General features: G+C 47.1%; 5 protein-coding genes across 5 annotated transcripts; 2 read left to right on the top strand and 3 right to left on the bottom strand.

The window, feature by feature from the left end:
* Positions 1 to 57: 57 nt before the first annotated feature.
* On the bottom strand, positions 58 to 7202 carry BJ212DRAFT_1476606 (peptidase family C50-domain-containing protein; the record flags this gene model as incomplete). The annotated part of the gene is made up of 21 exons (XM_041339393.1): positions 58 to 271; positions 327 to 491; positions 540 to 1210; positions 1291 to 1922; positions 1971 to 2025; positions 2079 to 2215; positions 2266 to 2359; positions 2407 to 2493; positions 2632 to 2647; positions 2721 to 3316; positions 3368 to 3521; positions 3578 to 3764; positions 3815 to 3922; positions 3972 to 4088; positions 4144 to 4471; positions 4524 to 5015; positions 5078 to 5515; positions 5567 to 5805; positions 5860 to 6073; positions 6128 to 6814; positions 6864 to 7202. The coding sequence occupies 21 exons, from the start codon at positions 7200 to 7202 to the stop codon at positions 58 to 60; spliced, it is 5970 nt and encodes a 1989-aa protein (XP_041197790.1).
* A 5528-nt stretch (positions 7203 to 12730) lies between these two features.
* Positions 12731 to 13042, top strand: BJ212DRAFT_1476605 (uncharacterized protein; the record flags this gene model as incomplete). The annotated part of the gene is made up of 2 exons (XM_041339392.1): positions 12731 to 12743; positions 12798 to 13042. The coding sequence occupies 2 exons, from the start codon at positions 12731 to 12733 to the stop codon at positions 13040 to 13042; spliced, it is 258 nt and encodes an 85-aa protein (XP_041197789.1).
* A 598-nt stretch (positions 13043 to 13640) lies between these two features.
* On the bottom strand, positions 13641 to 15096 carry BJ212DRAFT_1262697 (uncharacterized protein; the record flags this gene model as incomplete). The annotated part of the gene is made up of 3 exons (XM_041330288.1): positions 13641 to 14471; positions 14529 to 14867; positions 14926 to 15096. 3 exons carry the CDS (start codon positions 15094 to 15096, stop codon positions 13641 to 13643), a joined length of 1341 nt encoding a protein of 446 aa, XP_041197788.1.
* On the top strand, positions 15022 to 16099 carry BJ212DRAFT_1574327 (uncharacterized protein; the record flags this gene model as incomplete). Its single annotated transcript, XM_041342106.1, has 3 exons — positions 15022 to 15386; positions 15440 to 15601; positions 15728 to 16099. The coding sequence occupies exons 1-3, from the start codon at positions 15258 to 15260 to the stop codon at positions 16097 to 16099; spliced, it is 663 nt and encodes a 220-aa protein (XP_041197787.1). The 5' UTR covers positions 15022 to 15257.
* Positions 16100 to 17706: 1607 nt separating this feature from the next.
* Positions 17707 to 18484, bottom strand: BJ212DRAFT_1250634 (ribonuclease H-like domain-containing protein; the record flags this gene model as incomplete). The annotated part of the gene is made up of 4 exons (XM_041329709.1): positions 17707 to 17901; positions 17950 to 18177; positions 18235 to 18323; positions 18370 to 18484. Coding segments are annotated over 4 exons (627 nt in total), but the record flags the coding sequence as incomplete, so codon positions are not given.
* Between the last annotated feature and the right edge of the window lie 2200 nt (positions 18485 to 20684).

The raw sequence follows: 20684 nt of genomic DNA, 5'->3' as shown, positions 1-20684 counted from the left end.
AACCTTGTAAGAAACTATAAATGGAGCATGGAGTACATAAGTACGTCGTATTGTTCATTATAGGTAGAACGGAATCCCATATACAACTGGTGCTGCCCCAGTGAGATACTTAAGTTTGCATGCCTCTCGGGCTTTTGCAATTGCGGTAACTGCTGACATACCCTGCTCCTCTCCACGAGTCGGAGTCAATCTCAGCGAGTCAAAAACTGCTTGTGAAAACTTGTCTATATCGCGGTCAGTGACATCCCAAAGATTCGCCACTAGTAAAGGGCTGTGCACGATGAATGTTGAGCAGGGAGTGTAGATAAAACAGGCTTGCGACGTACCATCCAGCAAGCATGTAATTGAACGGAGTGCCTACTCTGTCAAAATCACCCATCTCCTTCAATAACCCGCTGGAGCACCCCCACAACATCGTCGCTGCACAGCGAGGCAAATGACGAATTTTGTGTGACCGCACGTATTGTTCTCCTCCACCGTGTCCGAAATACCTGAAAGCCGTCAAGGTCCGATGCAGCAATTAGTCAAGAGTCACTCACACTACCAGATCTTTCCGCGCAAGGGCATCTAAGAACTGCTGTTCGCTTGGCGGACGTCCAATGACTCCCTCCCAGCCTACACTCCGCATCTGTTCAAGCCATGGTTTGAATCGTCCCTCAGTCCCTTTCAAGTCTCCGCTAGGGTTGAGCACGAAGAACGTCTTGCGTGGATCCACGGATGTCCGATCAACAACGCCCCCTGATCGGTTCTTGGCAGACGCAAGTCGAACCCGATCAAGCAAGAATGAAACGTTCGGGATACGGCTCACGCTCTGGCCCCTCAAGACTGGTATCGACTCCCAAGGAACGCCTTGTACATTGTGGTCCAGGACGAGGAACATGTGGGGGTCGTCTACGGAAGTTGGATTCACCTTCCCTCGCTTGTTCTTGAAGGCGGTATGCTCCTCCAGCGCACAGCGAAGATCCACTGTTACTTGATCTACGTCTATATCTGCGATGGCGACAGGGATGCCATGGAAGGTGTACAGGTCAAGGATGAAAAAGAGTAAGTCTTCAAGCTCTTCCTCACGACACTTTGGACTCAGGGATGAGAAGCAATCGAGGAGCACGTCAGACAAGCGAGGGGGCTGCTTCTGTTTCTTGTCTGGGGGAGGAAGAATGCGCTTGAACACCTTCTCGAGACGAAGCGCGCAGGTCAGTGATGAGCTCGGCTGATATAGGTGGGACGGGACTGAGAATGGTCTACAAAAGTTGTTCACTCAAAAAGTATTTACCAAAAGAGAATGCTCACTTTGAATGCACCCAACCAGCAAAATTCGATGTTCTCCAGCAGTTCTTGCATCCTTTTATCCAATGTATTGCGCTCCGCCCACCAGGCAGCTCTTGCTCGCGGATCATCATTTCGTACATTGACTGCATTGCGTGTCCCTTGGTCGCTTAAGCGGATTATTTCAGCGAGCTCTTTCACCGCATCGTCAAACGTCAGGTGTTCGTCCTCGTCTGATTCGCGTCGGCCTTTGAGAGGCACACAGAACATCAACGGCTCAGAAGAAACATTCTGCCGGGAAATAAAGAGGGTACTCTTATCAGGCGTGAGGCTGATATGGACGATCGTCCAATGAGATGGAAACTGTGACATGGTCGTGGTCGATAGCAAGGAAGTGTCTGAAGTCTGCTCTGCATACGTCTCGCGAATAGAATCCCAGTACGCCGTCATGCTTGCGTTCGAATCATCGTCATCGTCAGATGCTTCCTCAGTGTTGGAGGTCTTCAGCCGCCAAATTTGAGATGGACTCTTCCGAGGCAGCGGGGAACCGCTGGGCGTCATAAGGGGCCATTCAAGATCGTCGAATTGTACGCTGGGGAATTTATGCTGAATAGCCTCTAGCATTTCACGGCGTAGAGTAATTGCGGATGACGCATCTAGTTTGGCGTCAAAAACAGGCCTCATCAGGTAAATCATAATCTTACCAAGAAGGCGCGCAGCAATAATGGGTCCATCCTTTCCCCCCTTTCCAAGGGATGTCTGAAGCGCTTAATGAGTGCAAGGTTTATAGTCGCTTCGCGAATGTGAGGGACATTCCCCCGATCCGCGGTAAGCGCAAGGTCAGCCCAGAATAATTTCTCTGCCTGGTCCAGAGTACTCAAGATATCTTGTGTCGAAGGTGTAAGCGATACCGCTCGGTCGCTTGTCATGCCCATCGGAAGTGCAATTGCTGGACACAAATGTTGAGTTCTCAAAAGTTGGTATGCAAAATGTACGCACTAGATTCAGCCAGGGAACTCAGGAACATATCTGAACGGAATTGGTCGTAGACGCTATGCAGGGTGAGTTTCCCCATAAGTGCATGTTCTTCTCCCTGTGAAAGATTTAGCTATAAATCCGACATCCATAAGCAAGTCTCACTTTTGTGTCTTGGGAAGCAGGCAAAGCCATAAGACGATCTATCAAATCCTTGATCGTAGCATTCTCCATCATCGCGCAGTAGCCAGACTGCGATTGACCAGTTAGTAGGTTTAATGTTTAGAAGCGATGCTCCTTACTATGGCGGCGGAGAATGTCAGACAACAAGGTGGGGACTATCGCTCCTTGTCCGGCGGGAGCTAAGACAGCTTGTGGTGAAAGCGTTACGCTGGATTTACGGCGACTAGAAATTCTGATTAGAGGAAGTGTATTAAACGTTAGCCGTGGACTATCACCTGCCGTCGAAGGACGCCAACATTCCCTCTAGTTCCCCAAGCATCGTAGATGCCTCTTCGTAGAGGTCCTTGGCGTCCTGGACTTGCTCATTCAAGCGATTCCAATCTCCATTCAGCCGCCTCATATCAGCTGCATCTACACCCGGCAGATCTTGCAACAACTCCGCAGCCTTGGCCAAGCTGTCCCTACCTGCATCTAGCTGCCTCTGGTACAATTGGATCTCACCCTTGCGCATCAGTGCACGAGCAACCATGGTCGGGGCGTTGACGGACTCGGCGAGGTCCTGCGTTTGCTGAGCAAAATACTCAGCTTCGCGGCAAGAACCACGGGTGAAGTAGGCATGAGTGAGGGTCAGCAGGGTTGAAAGTAGTCCTTCAACCATTTGCCACTCCATCCCGTCCATGAGACGTCTCTGACCTAATGATCTCGAGTGATCATTGGACCGAGTATCGCTAGCGGTTGACGATTCTGGAGGAGTAGCCTCAAATGGATTCGAATCATCGGTTGCCTTGGTGGGTTTGGAGGAAGGCTGGCTTAATCGAGAAAGCGTGTCCACCGCACGATTCCACAGTCGCAACGATTGCAACGTGCACTCTAAAGCACCAACTACATTGTTCTGGGGAATCGAGTCAGGCAACAATATATGATGGACAACCGAATGACAGACCCTGGAGTATTGAATAGCTGCGGAGACTCTACAAGCCATCGCCGCACGCTCGAGCCGTCCAACACGCAGCCTTATCCGTTCAGCAGTCGGTAGAGCTTTGTCTTCGGGCGGAGAAGCCTCTGACAAACCCATGGCTTCACAGTAGAAGGAAGCACTAGAGAGCGAAATGTTGAGTCACAGTAGAAGACCCTTGGCGTGAAGTAACCTCACCTTCCAAGAATGTTGTTTCCAAGAGCCAAAATCTCCGCATATCTTAGCAAATAACTGATACGTACTTCGTCGGAAACATCACTCGATTTCAGCACCGCTGAACTCCGTGCAAAAATGGAATTGGCCCGCTTCGATTTTCCCAATTTAACATACTCTGACGCGAGATCAGCGCATATAATGATGTATACTGTTCAGAAAGATGAAAATAACAACTTCTATAAGACATGACACACTCACAATTAGCGGATACGACGAGTTGACGCTCGCAGATGCGCTTCAGAGCCTCAAGAAGCTTGATCTTTAGTAAGACCAGACCCAGAAGTCCAAGCAAATGGACGTTCATTTCTGCTTGATCAGTCAACAGCACTCCGTAAAGGATCCTGACAAAGCTTACGAAGTTGACCGACGATTGTCTCGAGGTCGAACACAACCACCGCCTTCTGAACACCAGTCGTAGCACCAGCCTGCTTCGGAGGTGTGCTCTGAGTGACATTCGACACATTCTCGAGAGCTGCTCGTGGAACTTTGTCAGGAAATAAAGCTGGAAAGATATTCCGAAAACAAACCTTTACGCGGACGTGGTGTAACAGGATTTTGTGCTCTGGCCTTGTTTGTCGTACGGACGCTCACAGCTCTTGTCGGCTTCTTCGCAGGCACAGTGTCTTTAGGTGACTTCTTCGCATGAGCAGGCGATCGCTTTGTCTTTGGATCCGTTTCAGTCGAAGAGTTAGGAATAAGCCTGCGCAGGATATTGCACGCCTCCTCTACATGGTATGACACAGTCGAAGTCATTGGTGATCCTGCGCTACGATACGCGAAGAGGCTCAACCAAAGATGAACCGCTACAGTGTACTGTAAACGGAATGCTACAAAGGCGGAGTCGTGCCCAAGGTCCTGGAATGGAGAAACTATAACATTCAGAAGCAGAAGAGAGGCAAAGAAATACCTCAACAGTGAGCAGGTTCAAAACTTCTTCACCCAGGTGCTCCGCTGTCCAGCAAGTCTCTCCATCGTTGGCATTCCCATCCTTCCATAAGAGCTCCATGCACTTCAAGAGGACTCTAGCCCTGCGCAACGGAAGAACGGTGGCCTTATACACCGACAGAGCATCTCGCAACAGCCCGCGCACAATAGTTTGCACACCATCCTTCCGAAGGCAAGGTTCGAGAATCGAAATCTGACGCTCGAGCAGCAGGCCCAGGACCTCATGCCCAATAACACCCGACTTCAGTGCAGTATGGAGGCTGACTTCATTTGTAGGGAGAAAAAGTTCGCATGTCGCTGTGTATGTTAGTCTGTCGATTATCCCACTAAGCTGCTTTGTGCTTGCATTCGCGCTGAAAGCATTCGTCGATGTTGCTGACCTAGCCAGGTGCTCCAGACCGGATGAGCCGTACGGAAAGGCCTTTACGCTCTCCACAAATGCGCCACACGCAAGCTGACAGCGCACAGAAATGTTAGCGTTCCATACCGGGTAGGTAAGCAATGCAAAATGATTACCTTCCGGTCCCCCATCTTAGAATAGCACACCGCAAGAAGCTCCCACCTCCGAAACATCTGTTCTTCGAGTTGTTTCCACCCTTCGTCTCGTTCACCATCCTCTGTGTCGTCTTGCATAACACCCGCTCGTATGTGAAGTGCCCGTGCACCAAGTGAACATCCTTCCTTCAGAAAACGCACCGCACCCCCGTACTTGGAGCATTGATACAGTGTGCCGGCCAGATTGTGATATGCCCCCGAGATACAGCGGGTGTAGTTGGCACGTGCAGAAACTGGGATGGCGTTTAGATGGTCGGGGGTGGAGTTCAGAAGGACCATAGTATGGTTGAGGAGGTCGAGAGTGGGCGTATAGGTGTCAGGATCATCGCATTTAAGCCGTATGCGCGCAAGGATAAATAGTGAATCGAGGGATGCGGTCAAGATGTCCTTACTTGGGTTCTGTGATGACACCTGTCAATCCCTCCGTACATGAGTTAAGTTAAAGCTCACCTGCTTGAACACGCCTTCCAGGGCAGTGGAGATTGTCATTAGTAGGGAAATTATTACATGATTTTGGACCTTCGCCTCCCCATCCAGGACCTTGATGCAAGCTCGTCTGAATCTCTCTAGGGCACGTTGGAGCTTTCCTTGCGCACGGTGCAACTCATCGTTTGGTTCAGTCGAAAGGCATAAAAGGCCCCCCAAACCAGGGAGAACTTTCGCTGCTTCGTGAACACGTTCTGTTTCATCTGCAAATGGATTTGTCAGGTATTGTAAAGATACCAGACATGATAAACACTCACCGGAGTTTGCATCCAAGCATGCAGTGAGTTTAGTTAATACTGCCAAAGCCCTTGCACACTCGAGAACAGCAGTGTCCTTGTCCTGGGGCGACGGAGCAGAGATGTCGAGTTTACTGAGATTGTTGGCTAAGCCATCGACCTCGGCCAACGAGCAAGATGAAGATCCCGGACCCATCAGGTTTATTATGCGATCAAGGGTGCGAAAATCGTTGCTCTGTTCAGCAGGTCAGCACCATGTTACACCGATATCTTAATGACCATGACTCACGCGCTTTGCAAAACTTGTCCACGTCTCACAGAGAAGGACAAACGATTTTCCCTCTAGAAACATTGGTTTGGACTGTGCGATCTGTACGACCTCACCAAGAGACTCTGACAAAAGTGTTGCGACGGGGAGCTCCTCCGCTTCTGACATGGGAGAAGAGGATCTGACGTACACTGTGCACGACTTCTGGATTTGATCCCAGAATGTGTTTGGCTGAACAGTTCCAGGGCTCGTGCATAGAAGGCACTTGAGTGCATATACACGGATGAGGAAGGTTGAGCGCGCATTCGCAGAAATTGAAGAGCATGATTTTGTCAACACCGTATATGCCCGTGTGAGCGTAGTGTCTATGTGCTTGCTAGGCAAGGATACACAATAAGGCATCCATGTCAAGAGCGTGCCGGATCCTATCAGAGTCGTGGAGAACGAGTCCAGGGTAGTGATAGTCGATGACGAGGGAGACATCGTGATGTGTGTGAAGAAAATTATTGCGTGCATTAGATACGTTGAAATAAGCGTGAGGAGCACAGCGTCGGCTGGTGGCGGTATCATTGGCATCGGGAGGGAAAGCAGGCGAACTGGCGACTTTGAAGTAGAGGCAGAGTGGGCTGATGCTTTGGGGTCAGGTACCCCAAGCAAAGCGAGCAGACGAGCATGCATATCACCAAGGAAAGGAAGGGCAGCATCATGCTACTTCACGGTTGAGTTGAGCTCGCAGGGAAATTTATTCACCACGCACCATCTCCAACACAAGCAGCTTGCTCATCATGCTGGATGCGGCGCGTTCTACGTCAAGGTCATCCGGACATAGAACACGAAGACATGACAAAGCTTCATTTGCACGAGAGACGGCAGCTGACACCTTGCTGAGCGCGCTCGACTTCGTTCTTCCCTCCTGCGAATTTGCCTTCCAGCCGGATTGTGCCACTGATGATAACGTCTGTAGAGATGCGTTGACATCAATCATCGCAGAAATCCTTTGCTGTTCTGGAGACTCGTCTTTCGCTTTCTGCTTTCCCTTGCGCTCCGAACTTCTTGACGCTACCGTTACTTTGCGAGAGGAAGCCATCGGAGGCATAACGTTGAGCAACGATGAGCCGCAGCGCTTAATGGAGTGCCGCAATTCAAAGATGTTTAACTTTTAAAGTCGCGTCAAACACGTGACCGACGCGTGATTTCTGACACGTTATTATCATTGTAGCGGCGGCCAGTCCCCGACTCTGCCTGCCTGTTTCTCTTCTTTCTCATGATGCTGGTGAAGGTCAGTTGTACGTGAGGGTGGAGAAATAAGAGTGAGAGAGGACACTAATGTCAGAGGACAGCGGCAGAGTGCAGCTGTAACATCGCAACCATAAGCAATGTGAACGTTCGCTGCGATCAACGTAGCGCAAGTTTGGAGAGATGTAATGGGAAGGCGCATTGAGAAATGCCGGGTGAACACCTCATCAGACGAACTCGCAAAGGACACTGCTTGCCTCTAGTCGTGCCTCAGAACGCTTATATCTAATGCGCTGGGCAGCATCACGCAGGACAGGAACAGTTAAACAGTTCAGATTACTTTCATAGCACATAGGTAATGCGGAAAGCCACACTGGATCGCATACCGCAGCGGCGGAGAGAACGGATGCTTCTTTAGAAGACCGAAGGTCCTGTGAACGCAAAACATCGGAACACAATGTAAGACGGCGATTCAAACTGAGAACAGGAAAAGGCAAGCGATTCCTCACCCACTCATACCACAACATATTATTGAGTTCATGGAAGATCACAGACACAGGAAGGCCAAACCGACCGCACGCGGGACATATTTCCCTCCCCTCTCCATTACCTTCGCTTATATATGACACATACATCCATCTTGCCGGGAACACCAGAAAAGAGTCTTAATACTAAGACATCTCAATTCCCCGTCTTCATCCTCGAAGGTGGCCCACGCCCTTAGCCATCCCCCCTCTCTCCTTATCGATGAGTCCACGTCTCGTCCGACTTTATTTGGTCTCACTGCTCAAGCGGATCGACAAAGCGACCGGTTCACGACAATTCTCCAGCGCCTTCCACTCGGCTCACCCTCGATCTGTGTTGTTTGTTCATTATTTTCTTCAACGTCTCTTCATTAACAGCTTGATGGGCCGATCTCGAAGGTAGGATGCTCATTGTAGAGCTTGTTATTCGTTTGCTGAAATTCTCTACCTCAAGTCATCAGCGCGAAATATTCAAAGTCTTGGAGTCCTTCCACATCCTGCAGGTATCTACTCGTCCGTCGAAGTTGAGTCAAAATGATACTGGCACTATCATTAAATCTATATACTGCGAACCCTCCACTTGCGTTTACTTCACTCATGGTTCGTGGTCCTGTTTGATATCCTTCACCGGGTTGAGCTTAACGATTGTAATTAGAACTTAGGCTACCAGCGACATCTTGATTCGGAAGACAAAGGGACCGATGAGCACACGATCCACGTCGTCATCACATTTCATTCCTACAGACTGGCAACGGCGACTGATCATGGTCTGGGCTAGTGTGCCACTAGCGGTGACTATCAACCTGCTTTCTTCCCGGTGTGCGAAGCCTCATCGAGGCCGTAGTGGCGAAAATAGCTCTTCTTAAGGAAGGTCAAGGAATTCACAAGAAGCACCCCGAGATCGAACGTTCGTCGTCTACTTAGGCTACCTTTACCTCGTAAGTCCGTCCATTCGACGTCTTTTAAAGTGATCAAACATCACCTAGCTCAAAGGTGGCGTGTACTCTATTCTTGTCTTTTACAAGCTTCGCGGAGCTTCTAGGTGACACCATTTAAACTGCGAGCGATAATGTATCCTATGCCACCACAACCTTTGACCTTTTGGAGAGCAAGCTTTGATTATTATGGCGACAATGTGATAAATATTCTACAGGATCAAGGTGGGTGCGCTTACTGATGGCTTGAACGGTTTGATCTCACCTAGTCGCTATTACAGCTAGTCTGAGCGCGCACTCATTTCTGCCGTAGATCTCATCTGGTGGCGCATGCCGCACGGTGATTATCCCATTGGCCACACATACTTCAGCTTCTACATTGACGCCTACTTCGAGCGACGAGTGTGGTGTCTGTGTCGCCTGCATCTATGCTCGGGAATAGCTGGCGAAGAAAATTATGCAAGCGTCACTGCGACTTGTAGCCAGAGTCGGGATAAGCAAAGAAACGATAATCAAAGGCCTAGGCAGCATATCAGTTGCAAGAAACCGGGCCCCGACGTCTTTTCCTCCTAAGCGGGAGCCTCTACCTGCACACCGTGTCATCCGATGTATTTAGTTCGTCCAACTCGGGCGTGACTGGCAAGAACATATGTAGAATCATGAGTGGGCTGGGATATGATACATAATCAGAGGGACGTCCGTGCTTGGGTAGACAGGTGCTGTCGCAAATGCAAAATCGTCGAATCTCAATCTGAGCCCCCATGTTCATTGTGCATGCTTCCTAGCATTTAGAGAATTGCCATTGATTCTCACTGTGGACTGTCGGAAAGGTAAATATGTACTTCGCATACATATTACACGACAGGATGCACCTCGATTATAAGACGAAACGATAAAAGCACATCAACCCTCGTTAGCATACCAGACTCCCGAGGAACTTGTGTCACCTAAAACTTCACATGAAGGGAGGTTCATGGATGATTTTGAGTCGACGGTCACCGGTCATGCCATATCATGACTCGTGTGCATGAGGGTCTGAGGCTGAAAAAGACGTACTAAATCACGCAATCCTCGGAGAGGAATAAATTTATAAAGCGCCAAGCGGACTTCGAAACCTATTCCTTCTTTCAACCAGCTCGAAAGCCACGAATGCTCATCACATACAGGATCGCTCCACGCATCCAAATTCCTGAGCGGGCTAAGGTCTGAGCATTCCAATCCCCCTCGATCGGCTCCAGCAGAGCCCAGCTCTAACCAGCTGCGTGGCATACCAGAAAAGCAGCTTCGTTTCTCATCGTCCCGAAGACTCTGTTATCACAGAAGAGGGCGAGAACGAAAACTTTGAAAACGCTGCGGGGATCGGGCGAACTTGTCTCAGTCGTCGCTATCGTGCATGCGTCTGTGAAGAAGGCGCTCATGATGACTAGCGTTGTGTCGACAATGTAGTGTCGCTCCCGCAAAGTGGACCAAGCCTGTTGCAGGCTGGTTACGGGGTCATCATGAACTGTCGGAAGAGGGTAATCCCTCGAGGCATGAGACCAACCACCTCGTTGCGTACGAGGCGCGACTCCTATGGGACTGGTTCGTCCTTGAGTTCACTTCGTGGCTCACGTATCTTTTGTGGATCGTGAAACTCGATTCAGACTACTCTTGGGCTGGTTGTTGTGAATTTTTTCCTTGTTCCTCCTTCGTGGAGTTTTCGCGAGGGATATGTGTTTGTTATCGGATCAGTGGTGGATGTTACTCAAAGACGGTCAGATGTAGGATTATAATTTATATGGGTTCTTGTGCAACATTGGTGTTTTGGAAAAACAGATTGAATCAACCAACTCAAAAATTGCGACTACCCGTCAACGTCATATCCAGGAACGCTGTCCGCAGTTGAGTTCTATGTCCTGCAGAAAATCAACGGCGTCGACATCATGAAGTTCAATTGTGCGTCAGTCGCGCAAGAATTCAAACTTCTATGTAATCACACTGATACTGAATTTGCACGACCACGAAAGATGTACATAGGCAGACTCCAGAACTAGAACATTTACGCTGTAGTGCACCTATTCGTAGGGATGAACATGTCCATGAATTCGAGAATCGAGGCACGTATATGTGAGCGTGACTCATCGGTACTCGGAGGCAGCGCGAATGCAGGTACTTCAATATTAAAGGATCGATGATCGATCAACACTCACGGATGTACAGCGCAGAATATCTTGGTAAGGTCCTAAGGAAGTTCAGAATATAGGATTTGAGTTCTTCAGCGAGATCTGTAGATCTGGGCTTCATCTACTTTTCAGCTTGGTTCACTGTTCATGATATGAGATGGTATGAGCCAGTCCCTGAGTACTACTCAGCTATAGGTCGTGGAATAGTAGTACTGGCCAGCATACGCAAATAGCTTTCAGTACTGGTTCTCAGTGTCTTATTTGCCGATACTCGTACAAAATAGACAGAAAACAAAGTGCAGTTCAAGAATGTGCGATTACCGTCTTCCGAGCCCACTCAGGCCCAATGCAACCCATGTATTTATTGAAAGGGGTTTGACGTCGAAGAGGTTTGCCATCGAATAAACCACATGTATAAGGCCTGGCCAGCTGTGCAAGGACTTCGTTCCGGCGGACATGCGCATGTACGGGCCCCCTGACTTTTCATATAATATACAAAACGCGGGCGATCATCGATTGACAAGTACACATATTGATTCCACTTTGCAACTTTATTGTACAACAAGACATTCTTGCTATCATCGTGATTTATGTATGTAACATACCTTTGGAGTAAATCATGATGCGGCCCATCAGGGGTTCCTAGCGCGAAGTTTGGGAGTTGCAAGTCAGATCCGAACATGGTGAATGGAAGCCTGACGGGGATTATGTCTCGAGCCATGCTTACAACCTGAGTGGCACTCGCACAGGTTCAAGCTCGAGGATGCTGGACAATGTTACGAGCACATTTCGAAGTTGAAATACAAGGACTATAATGTCGTGTTTCTAGCCATGAGTCAACTGCACTCAATAGCTTACAGGAATTTCAAGTTGGAGCTGCAGCCTCAGTTGCCCATGAGTAAGTCTGTTGCCAAGGAGCCAGTGAACGCTTGAGTCAGCGTTCGGCATTTAATAAAGTTCGGCCGGGCCCGAGGACCTCTTTGCTCCCCATGGCACAAAGTTTTTTTCAGGAACAGCTCGAACTAGTTGATCTACCGATCACCTTACGTCACGCGATTTCACCACCTTGGTCCAAGTTGAACGTTGAGTACCATCCTGGCAGCTACTTGCGTGAGACCTGTGCACACTGCATCTGGGTCAATTGCAACTTCATAACGAGCAGATGCAACTGACTCATGGCTGGAAATACGACATTATTGTCCTTAGATTTCAACCCCGAAATGTGCTCGTAACACTGTCCAGCAATCTCGGACCTGTGCGAGCAACGCTCGAGAAGTAATCCCCGTCAGGCTTCCATTCACCATGTTCGGATCTGACTCAACTGCCAGACTTCGCGCTGGGAACCCCTGATGGGCCGCATCATGATTTACTCCAAAGGCATGTTACATACATAAATCACTAGCAAGAATGATAACGAGTTGCTTGTCAGTGCTATTCGTTTCACATCCGAACCCCTCTTTTTCCAAGGTCAGTTGCTTCGTCGGATTCTGATCATCATCTGAACCGTAATGTTAAGAAGATCATCCAAAACCCATTGGGCAATAACTCGGGCAATATGTGAGCTTTGAATGTGAGCTCCGAAAGAATTCATTCAGGTTTATGCGTATAAATACGTGACGAGTCTCGAAGGTAGCTCCCCATCGCTCCTTCGATTACTCTGAGTGAGTCCAAGGCCTGGTTTCGTTCGTCCTCGTTTCTGATTCATTCCCCAGGGATCTTTATCGCTGCATCGAACACTTGTTCCAAATCTTTTTACTACTGCACACAATGTCTGTCAAAGGTGCGTTCAGAGGTTTACAACAGTTCCTAATAATCATTCTGAATATATCGGCAGCCACAGAGACCCAGATTGGGATTTACAACAATACCAAATACACGATCTCTGCCCGCATCACCAATGACAACGCTGATACGGGGGGTCTCGGATTCTTTGATATCGAGCCAGGAAAGACCGAATTGTGGAAGCGAGGCCACTGGCAAGTGGCCTTCGTGTTGAAGAGGTCGTACGAGCCATCTGACAACCAGGCGGAGACTTTGGTTGTGAAGCCTGGAGAGATCTACAATATCAACGATGACTAGAAGCAGTTGGATCGTGGTGCACGCTGTGCATACTGCTAGTACTGTAGTGTAACCGATGTCTTGTTGTCCAACAAAGTTGCAGGGTGGAAACGTTCTCAGTTAGTCTCATCTGACATGACCTCCCAAGCTACAAGAGACACTGAAGGCAACTCCAGCCGACCTACCTCTGCCCAAGCAGAATAGTAAAACTACCCCTCCCTCACCCCGAGGGTAATCGTCGACTGGAATCGACAAGTTCAGTACTACCGTGTAGGATTTCTTGGAGAAGCTAGTAGGATTTGCTTCGATTGCCGCCAAGTTGTACACACTAATCCTTCATGTTTCAACCGGGGAGGATTCGCGCGTGTCATGATGAGGTGGCATGTTTGAATAACATATAGACAGCCCCTTAGTACTACTCAGCTAGGAATAGTGGTACCGACCAGCATACGCAAACAACTTTAACTACTGGCTCTTGATGTCTTACTCGCCAACGCGAAGCAACGTATTGTAACGCATATGTTCCATTCTCTACAATAGTACAACTCACCACAACGTCCGAATCTCATGAGCAGATTGTCCGATACTCGTACAAAATAGACAGAAACAAAGTACGCTATTACCGTCTTCCAAGCCCACTCAGGCCCCATGCAACCCTCGACTGCACGAAATCAAACCTGCCCAATATCCGTAGCATCAGATCACGGACAGAGGCCCGACTGAACGGCATCCACCAAGCATATGGATTGTACGTCAGGCTTGCGAGCTTCAAGAGATTCTTTGTAAAGCTGATAATTTCCAATGCTCGAGCGTGACGCGCTTCCGCAAATTCCTGCAAAAGAGTATCACCCACATCGGGGTTTTCTGCAGATGCTTGAATATGCTTTGTGATGACCTCCGAGAGAAAGATTGCATCCCTAATGGCTAGGTTCATGCCCTGGCCGCCCGCGGGTGAATGAATATGGGCTGCGTCACCCACTAGGAAAATTGCGGCGCCAAGACGCGTGAAGGTGCGGTCAGCGATGGCTGAATGGGTTCTGAAACGTGTCGACCAGATCAGCTGGTCGATCTTGACAGGCGTCGGATTAAGGGATAGGACCGATGATATACATGCTGGACCATATGTGTCGGCCAAGTCCTGGATGTACTCCTTCGGCGGTGCGTGGGGCGGTTCTCCGTTCTCCACTGGCACAGCACAAGCTACGCGAAATATGGGTTTTGTAATAGACTTTCCATCTCGCGTCAGCTCGTCATTGAAGTGGTTGCCGAATGGTGTGAGCATAAAGATGGTGCCTGAGGAAACTGTGCCATTGAGGTGACCCTCGATGGTTAGTGGACCAACAGGTTCGGGCTCGAATGTAACATCCGCGACAACCATTTGAGCCAATAGGTGATTGTTTGGGTTTGGGCCGTCTGGGTCAGAGAACCCTATTCCAGAAATAGTACGAATCTAAAGGTGCTCGTTAGACATTCCAAAAAGCTAAGCTAGTAGGCACCAGGGACTCACAATCGAGCGAGCGCCATCTGCGCCGATGATATATCTAGCTCTGATGACTTGACCATCCTCAAAGGAGACGTCGGTGGTGTGAGGATCCTGCTCATTCTGTTTCATTCCAATAACCCTGTGTGGACGCTGCACTCGAACACCAAGGGTTTGCAGCTTCTGCACAAGCACGAGCTCGGTCACATTTTGGGGGACGAAGAGTGCGTAAGGATAGGCAGAATATTTCTTGAGAGGGTCGAATTTGGCCTCAAAAATCTGCGAATCACGGGATGTGATTCTGATGCTCTTCCCTTTGATAGCTCTAGATAGTAATACATCTGCTGCATTGATGCTGGCTAAAGCCTATGATCATAAAGTTATTTGGGGGAGCCTACTTATGAACGCCCAGGTGGCAGCGTACCTCGACGGTTGCAGAGTGTATAGTAATGGCGCGTGATACGTTCTGTCCTTCGACTATAGCATCGACGATGACGAAGTCACGACACCCGTGGTGGATGAGAGAAAGAGCAGCCGTGAGACCAGCGGGGCCTGCGCCAACAATAAGCACAGTGGAATTGTCAGGTAACGACATTGTCTTAAGGAGGAATGATATCGATGGTGACAGTGACGATGCGATGGCTCCTGCACTGGTACTTGAGGCTATCAATATTCAGGATATGATGATTCATTACTATGTGGCGCACCTAATCGGCTGCCGGACATGCATGATGATATCCCGCACGGAACGGGGGAATGCATAGTATGAAGGCTTATTTCCGCGCTGAAGATCCATTCAACCGCAAGATGCGCTCAAATGAGAGCCCACGGGATTGCTGGCTAGCACTCCTGAAATCAGGAGATGAATTTGCTGATGTACTTCCGGTGAGTATGTTCCCATTGTTCTTTTATCGCTGACTATATCCGTTGTGGCATAGATTATCGCAATCAAAATGTTCTCTGCAGTTCCTATTTCTATGGCAGACGAACGCACCATGTCAACCATCACATGGTTGAACTCTCCTCGTCGTGCTAATCAAAATCTCGAAACACTGCAAAACCATATCAAAATTCGACAGTGGCATCGTTATAAACCTGAGGTATGTGTTTCTAGCTAGCACCTCAACCTCAAATCAGTGAATCACACTCGTACTATGCAGAATGCAAATCCTGCCAAAAAAATGCTTGTTTGATGGCAAGACATGAATGAAACTATTTTCCGCAAGTGCACAGCATCAGATATGGATATGGCTGAGGACCTTCCGCTCCCTGGACGCCGTCCACCTCAACCAAGACCCTTCAACTCCAATCCACCCAATGATGCTGGTGATCCCAGATTTCCTGATGATGGTGCTGAGTGGCTGAATGATGAGCGAGGACTGCCGAGTGAGTTTGAAAAGGTTGATGGCTCATACTTCTTGCTTGGAGGGGCAAATGCAGATATTGAGTTGCGCTCTCCCTATCTCTGGGACTTCCTGGATGAAACACCCCGAAATGTGAATTCCCACGCCAAGGTGTTAACAACATCGTCCATTGTTGTGTCGTCATTGTCGTTAGAGGCACTTCCTGATGCAACAGCCTGGGATGTATGGCCGTAGAACCACATTTACCCTAATTAACAGTTAAATTCATCAAATTTACAAGTAAATTAGTGCTAATCAGCAGACTTGCAAATTTACGCTAATTTACATAGGTTAATTTGACCTCCTGGATAGCCTCTGCTAATTAGCCCTGTCAATCTGGCCTCAGACCAGATTTACAGGACACTAACCATGACACAATTTGGATTGGTAGACGTATCAATGTGCCAACTTCTGTAAGCTGACCACTTACAACACGCTTACATTATCATATATCATGTGGCAGATCCCCTTATATTCTGCCACTCTCATATTGTTCAGACTAGACTCAGGTCTCCTACCTACCATCACATACTCATTAGTACAATGCTCAAAGAATCCACAGCTTCATCCTGTTACTTTCGCCTGATTCGTTTAGTGTTCCTTGTGGTTTCCTGAGTGAGGTCACAACTTCTTGCTAATTAGGGTCCATTTGTTACAACCATGTATGCCCCTATTCATTTTCCCTCTCTTGCTGTATTACGTCACGAGCCACATGATGCCGCTGCTAGACTTATCTCTGACTCATATCCATTCTCATGTCTGCCCTAAAGCACTTGTAGTTCACTATAAATAGTTCTCTTGTATGCTTTAGTTCTACACTTTAATCTTACTAGGTTTTACCAGAAACATCCTTTGCTTGAGACTTCCAATCTCTTGTTGTCTGAATTGTACTTTAAGCTAGAAGCACTCCTTCTGACTTAGCTTACATTGAACACTTGACTTATTGTCTTGCATAGAATCTCAGCAGAGGTCCTGACTCTTATCAAGTTGTCTGTCATTAGAACTATCCTAGTTTGTAACACCATTTACCTAAACATTGCCATTTTCAAAACAGTTAGCAGTTGACACCCTTAGTAAATTTCAGATAACTAGAATCAAATAATTGTTTCTCAACAACGGCCACTTAGCTGCTGCAAATGCTATGATTCTTTAACAAAAGATGATATATTTTATGGTGCCCAAGGTGAAATCCATCAGATAAACATGTTACTTAATTATACATGCACAGACAACAGATCAACTTGAAGAACAAATAAGCCAAGGTGTGCTGTATATCTATTTGTAAGGATGAACATGAACATGAATTTGATAATCAGAACAGGAATATGTGAACATGACATTGAAGGCAGCACAAATGCAGGCTGCACTTCAATTTGAAGTAGAACTCATCTAAACTCATCCATGACCATGTAATAACCCATAGCAGAATTATACTAGCTGATGTTTGTGATTATTGCCTATATAAGGTAACATATGTCCTCCTCAGGCTTCCCTCAGTGACATGATATCATATTCTACAAAACCTATACTTCCCACAAGAATGTCTTGGGTAAAGGTATGATGTGAAGTAGTGCTACCATGGTCTGGTTTGGTCTGGTTCAGAGGGTCTTCAACAAGAACCAAGAACCAGACCATCAAGAACTGTTCTCAAAGGTCTGGTTCAGTTTTTTTTGTGATCTGAACTTGAACCAAACCATAAATTTTTCTATAGGGACTGCAAAAAAAATTGACAAAATACTAGTCTACACATTGAGTAACTAGTCTAATAAGATTTGCACATACCCCTCTGCCTCTGTAGCTGCTGAAAGATGTCCATTATGGTAAGTGGCCTTCATTAACTGTAGTGCAGAGAAGGTGGATGATGCAAGTGCATTGTGGCACAAGGTTGATGTGATTCTCCCACTAGAGAAAGCACGTTCAGAGGGAACTGCACTACCTTGAATCAGTAGATAATTGTGGGCAATATGAGTGAGTGTTGGATACTGTAGTGAGTGTAGCTAATGAATAATGTCAGTTGAGAATGTATGAATAAAAAAACAACTTACCCCCCACCATGCCACAACATCATCTGTCTCTTCTAATGGCAAACTAAGATACAAGGTAAGTTCATGACAGGGATCGTGCATGCAATGTTCTGTGGCTTGATGTGCCATGACAGCATCATGCATCCAGGACTGGCCATACTGAACAGCTTGCAGTACTGGTACTTTCGGTGGCACACCAGCTTGTTCTGTAGTGCATGGCAGTGGAGGAGCCTTGTGATACCTATCAAACTACAATGTACATAATTATCAGCTGCTGGTAGAATACATCAATCAAATAAGACTTACCACAGCTTCAAAACAAGCTCTCCTGCTCACAACTTTTTCATCAGTCCAACAGGTCTCGACATATGCCAACTTGAAGTTAGGGTCCAGAACTGTAGGTACATTAGAAATGGCACTCAAGAAAAAAAAGCTACTCACCCAGACAGATGAAATACACATCTGAGTTGCTGGTTTTCTCATAGTATTTCTCCACATTCTTGAGGCCACTCTGGATTGTGTCAGCAATCAATGTGTATGCAGGATCATTTGCCATTGTCTGCCATGTATTGGCAAGACATTTGAGCGTGAATATTGTTAGCCAGGCTGTGGGATGTGTTGCCAAGGAGAATGACTGTTGCGCAGTCACAGGCTCCTGCAGTTATTATAACTGTAAGTAAATAAATGAATGGATAAACAAATCAAAAATACCTTGAGAACATTATGTACTAGTTGGATCTTTTTCCAGTTGGCTCAATTGAGTTTGAAGTTGCTGTCCAATTTGTTGCACAGCATTGGGACTTCATGACTCTCGTCAGCAAGCAGAGTAAAATGGTTGATGGCCTGAAAAAAATAAGGTATTAGAGATATTGAAAAAATCAAGACATTAGAGAACTCACCAGGTGATGAGAGAGGAAGTGTTTAAGGCACTTGTATAAAGATGCCCAGTGTGTTTGCACCCAGGCTAAGATCTCATGAATGGGGATGCCCTCTTCCTTGCAACACTTTTGGAAGAAGGCTCTGGCTTATGGCGATTTGTGAATCTATTATTTTCACATCAGAACACAACTCGAAAACAAGAAAAGGAGCTCACCTGTTCAATAAGAGTGAGTGCTTTGCCAACAGCATCTGCCACATCAAAACCATCCTCAGTAATGGCTTTGGAATCACATTCTTATTTTGGCCACTATGGTTGCCCTTGATATAACTGAAATCAAGCTGCTCACACATCAGTACCCACTCTTGTGGCTTATCAGGGGGGTTCCAGATATAATGGCCAGTAACAGAAAAGAAAGGATCACTAATGATAGATGTCCATGAGTCAAACATCATAGACACTGCACTGTCAACATGCTACCAAAACTGCATCAACAATAGTTAATAATGTGAATTGAATAAACTTACAGCAAGGCACTCCTTGATCTTTTTGACGATCATTATGTACTCCAGTAACCTTTCTTTGTGAATACAGCAGGTTTTGAAACAAGATTGTGATTGAGAGTTTGTTGTGTTGCAGTGAGGTCTTTGCCAGGTGGGATTGCGTGAGAATGCATTGTGATACCTGCAGCATTGCAATGTGCTGTGACGATCATATTACTGTTAGGCTTGCAATGGTCATCTTTTGATATAGGTGATGGAAAGGTAGCCCTCATATCATTCATCACTCCCCTATATGCAGCCTTCATTAGTTTCAGCTACAAAACCATTGACTGCTTTTCCCACACTCAACCCACTCCAGACATGCATTCCTGTGCTTTGTGGACCTGTGCATTCACTCCCATGCTGTGCACCTACCTGTGGTAGATTTCCCGTGCCTTTGGACTACCTTACAGATGTCCCACATCAGTTCATTATCCATCCTACCTCATTGGTATGTATTTTGCCTTGCCTCATGTGTTGTAACAAGTGTTGCAGCCTTATTACATGTCTTTACATATTCCTACTGCCTGTCTGTCCTGTCCCTTCTGTTTCTGAGAGGGTTTAGCTAGTATAAAGTGCCTAGAGTGACTATTTCATATTTACTTCCCTTCTACAGTATTTCCTTCCCTTAGGTTTTACTTAGGAGCAGTCACCATTAGTGCACGCTTTTTAGCCCCTATTGGTTACCTTATACCTGGACACCTTGTCTTAACTTTCCTTACCCGTGCAATCAATACCCTTGCCCTCACTTGTTACCTGCGCCATTCCTTAAGACTTCCCTACCCCTTACCCTAGCATCACACACTTCCACATTGACCACTCATCAACCACTCATCAACTGCACTTCCACATTCCCACACTCTACATACCTGCGCACTTGTTCCCATACTCTGTGCACTTTCAGGTCTTTAGTATCATCAGCCATTCTCAGTAGCAATTCCCTTTAGGGTTGAATGTTCTTGCTTGCAAGTGTAGCAGCTAGGCAGAGCATCAACCTACAACAATATTTTTGGTTAGGCACTTTGACAAGTGTATAGCCATTGTTGTGTTTGCACAATGCCTTGTACACTTGAAAATGGGTCCATCTGTGGTGAGCAATGTGTGTTTGTAGCATTGAGGTGCCTCTGTAAAATGTATGCTTGTGTGCTGGTTCACCAGCATCCCTTATCCAACATCAAAATTGAATTTAAATTGAAACTGAATGAAAAACTTACTTGTACAGCATACAGACCCACCCCTTGGGGATATGAGTGAATACAGTCCTAATATCTGCTGTACATTTATTTTTTGAAAGCTAAATATACAGGTGTTAGTGAAGGAAGACAATCAACATGAAA

The sequence above is a fragment of the Suillus subaureus genome, assembly GCF_016647635.1.
Source record: "Suillus subaureus strain MN1 chromosome Unknown BJ212scaffold_4, whole genome shotgun sequence".
Taxonomy (NCBI): Eukaryota; Fungi; Basidiomycota; class Agaricomycetes; order Boletales; family Suillaceae; genus Suillus; species Suillus subaureus.
Note: the sequence above shows the minus strand (reverse complement) of the source record. Positions and strands in the feature narration are given on the sequence as shown.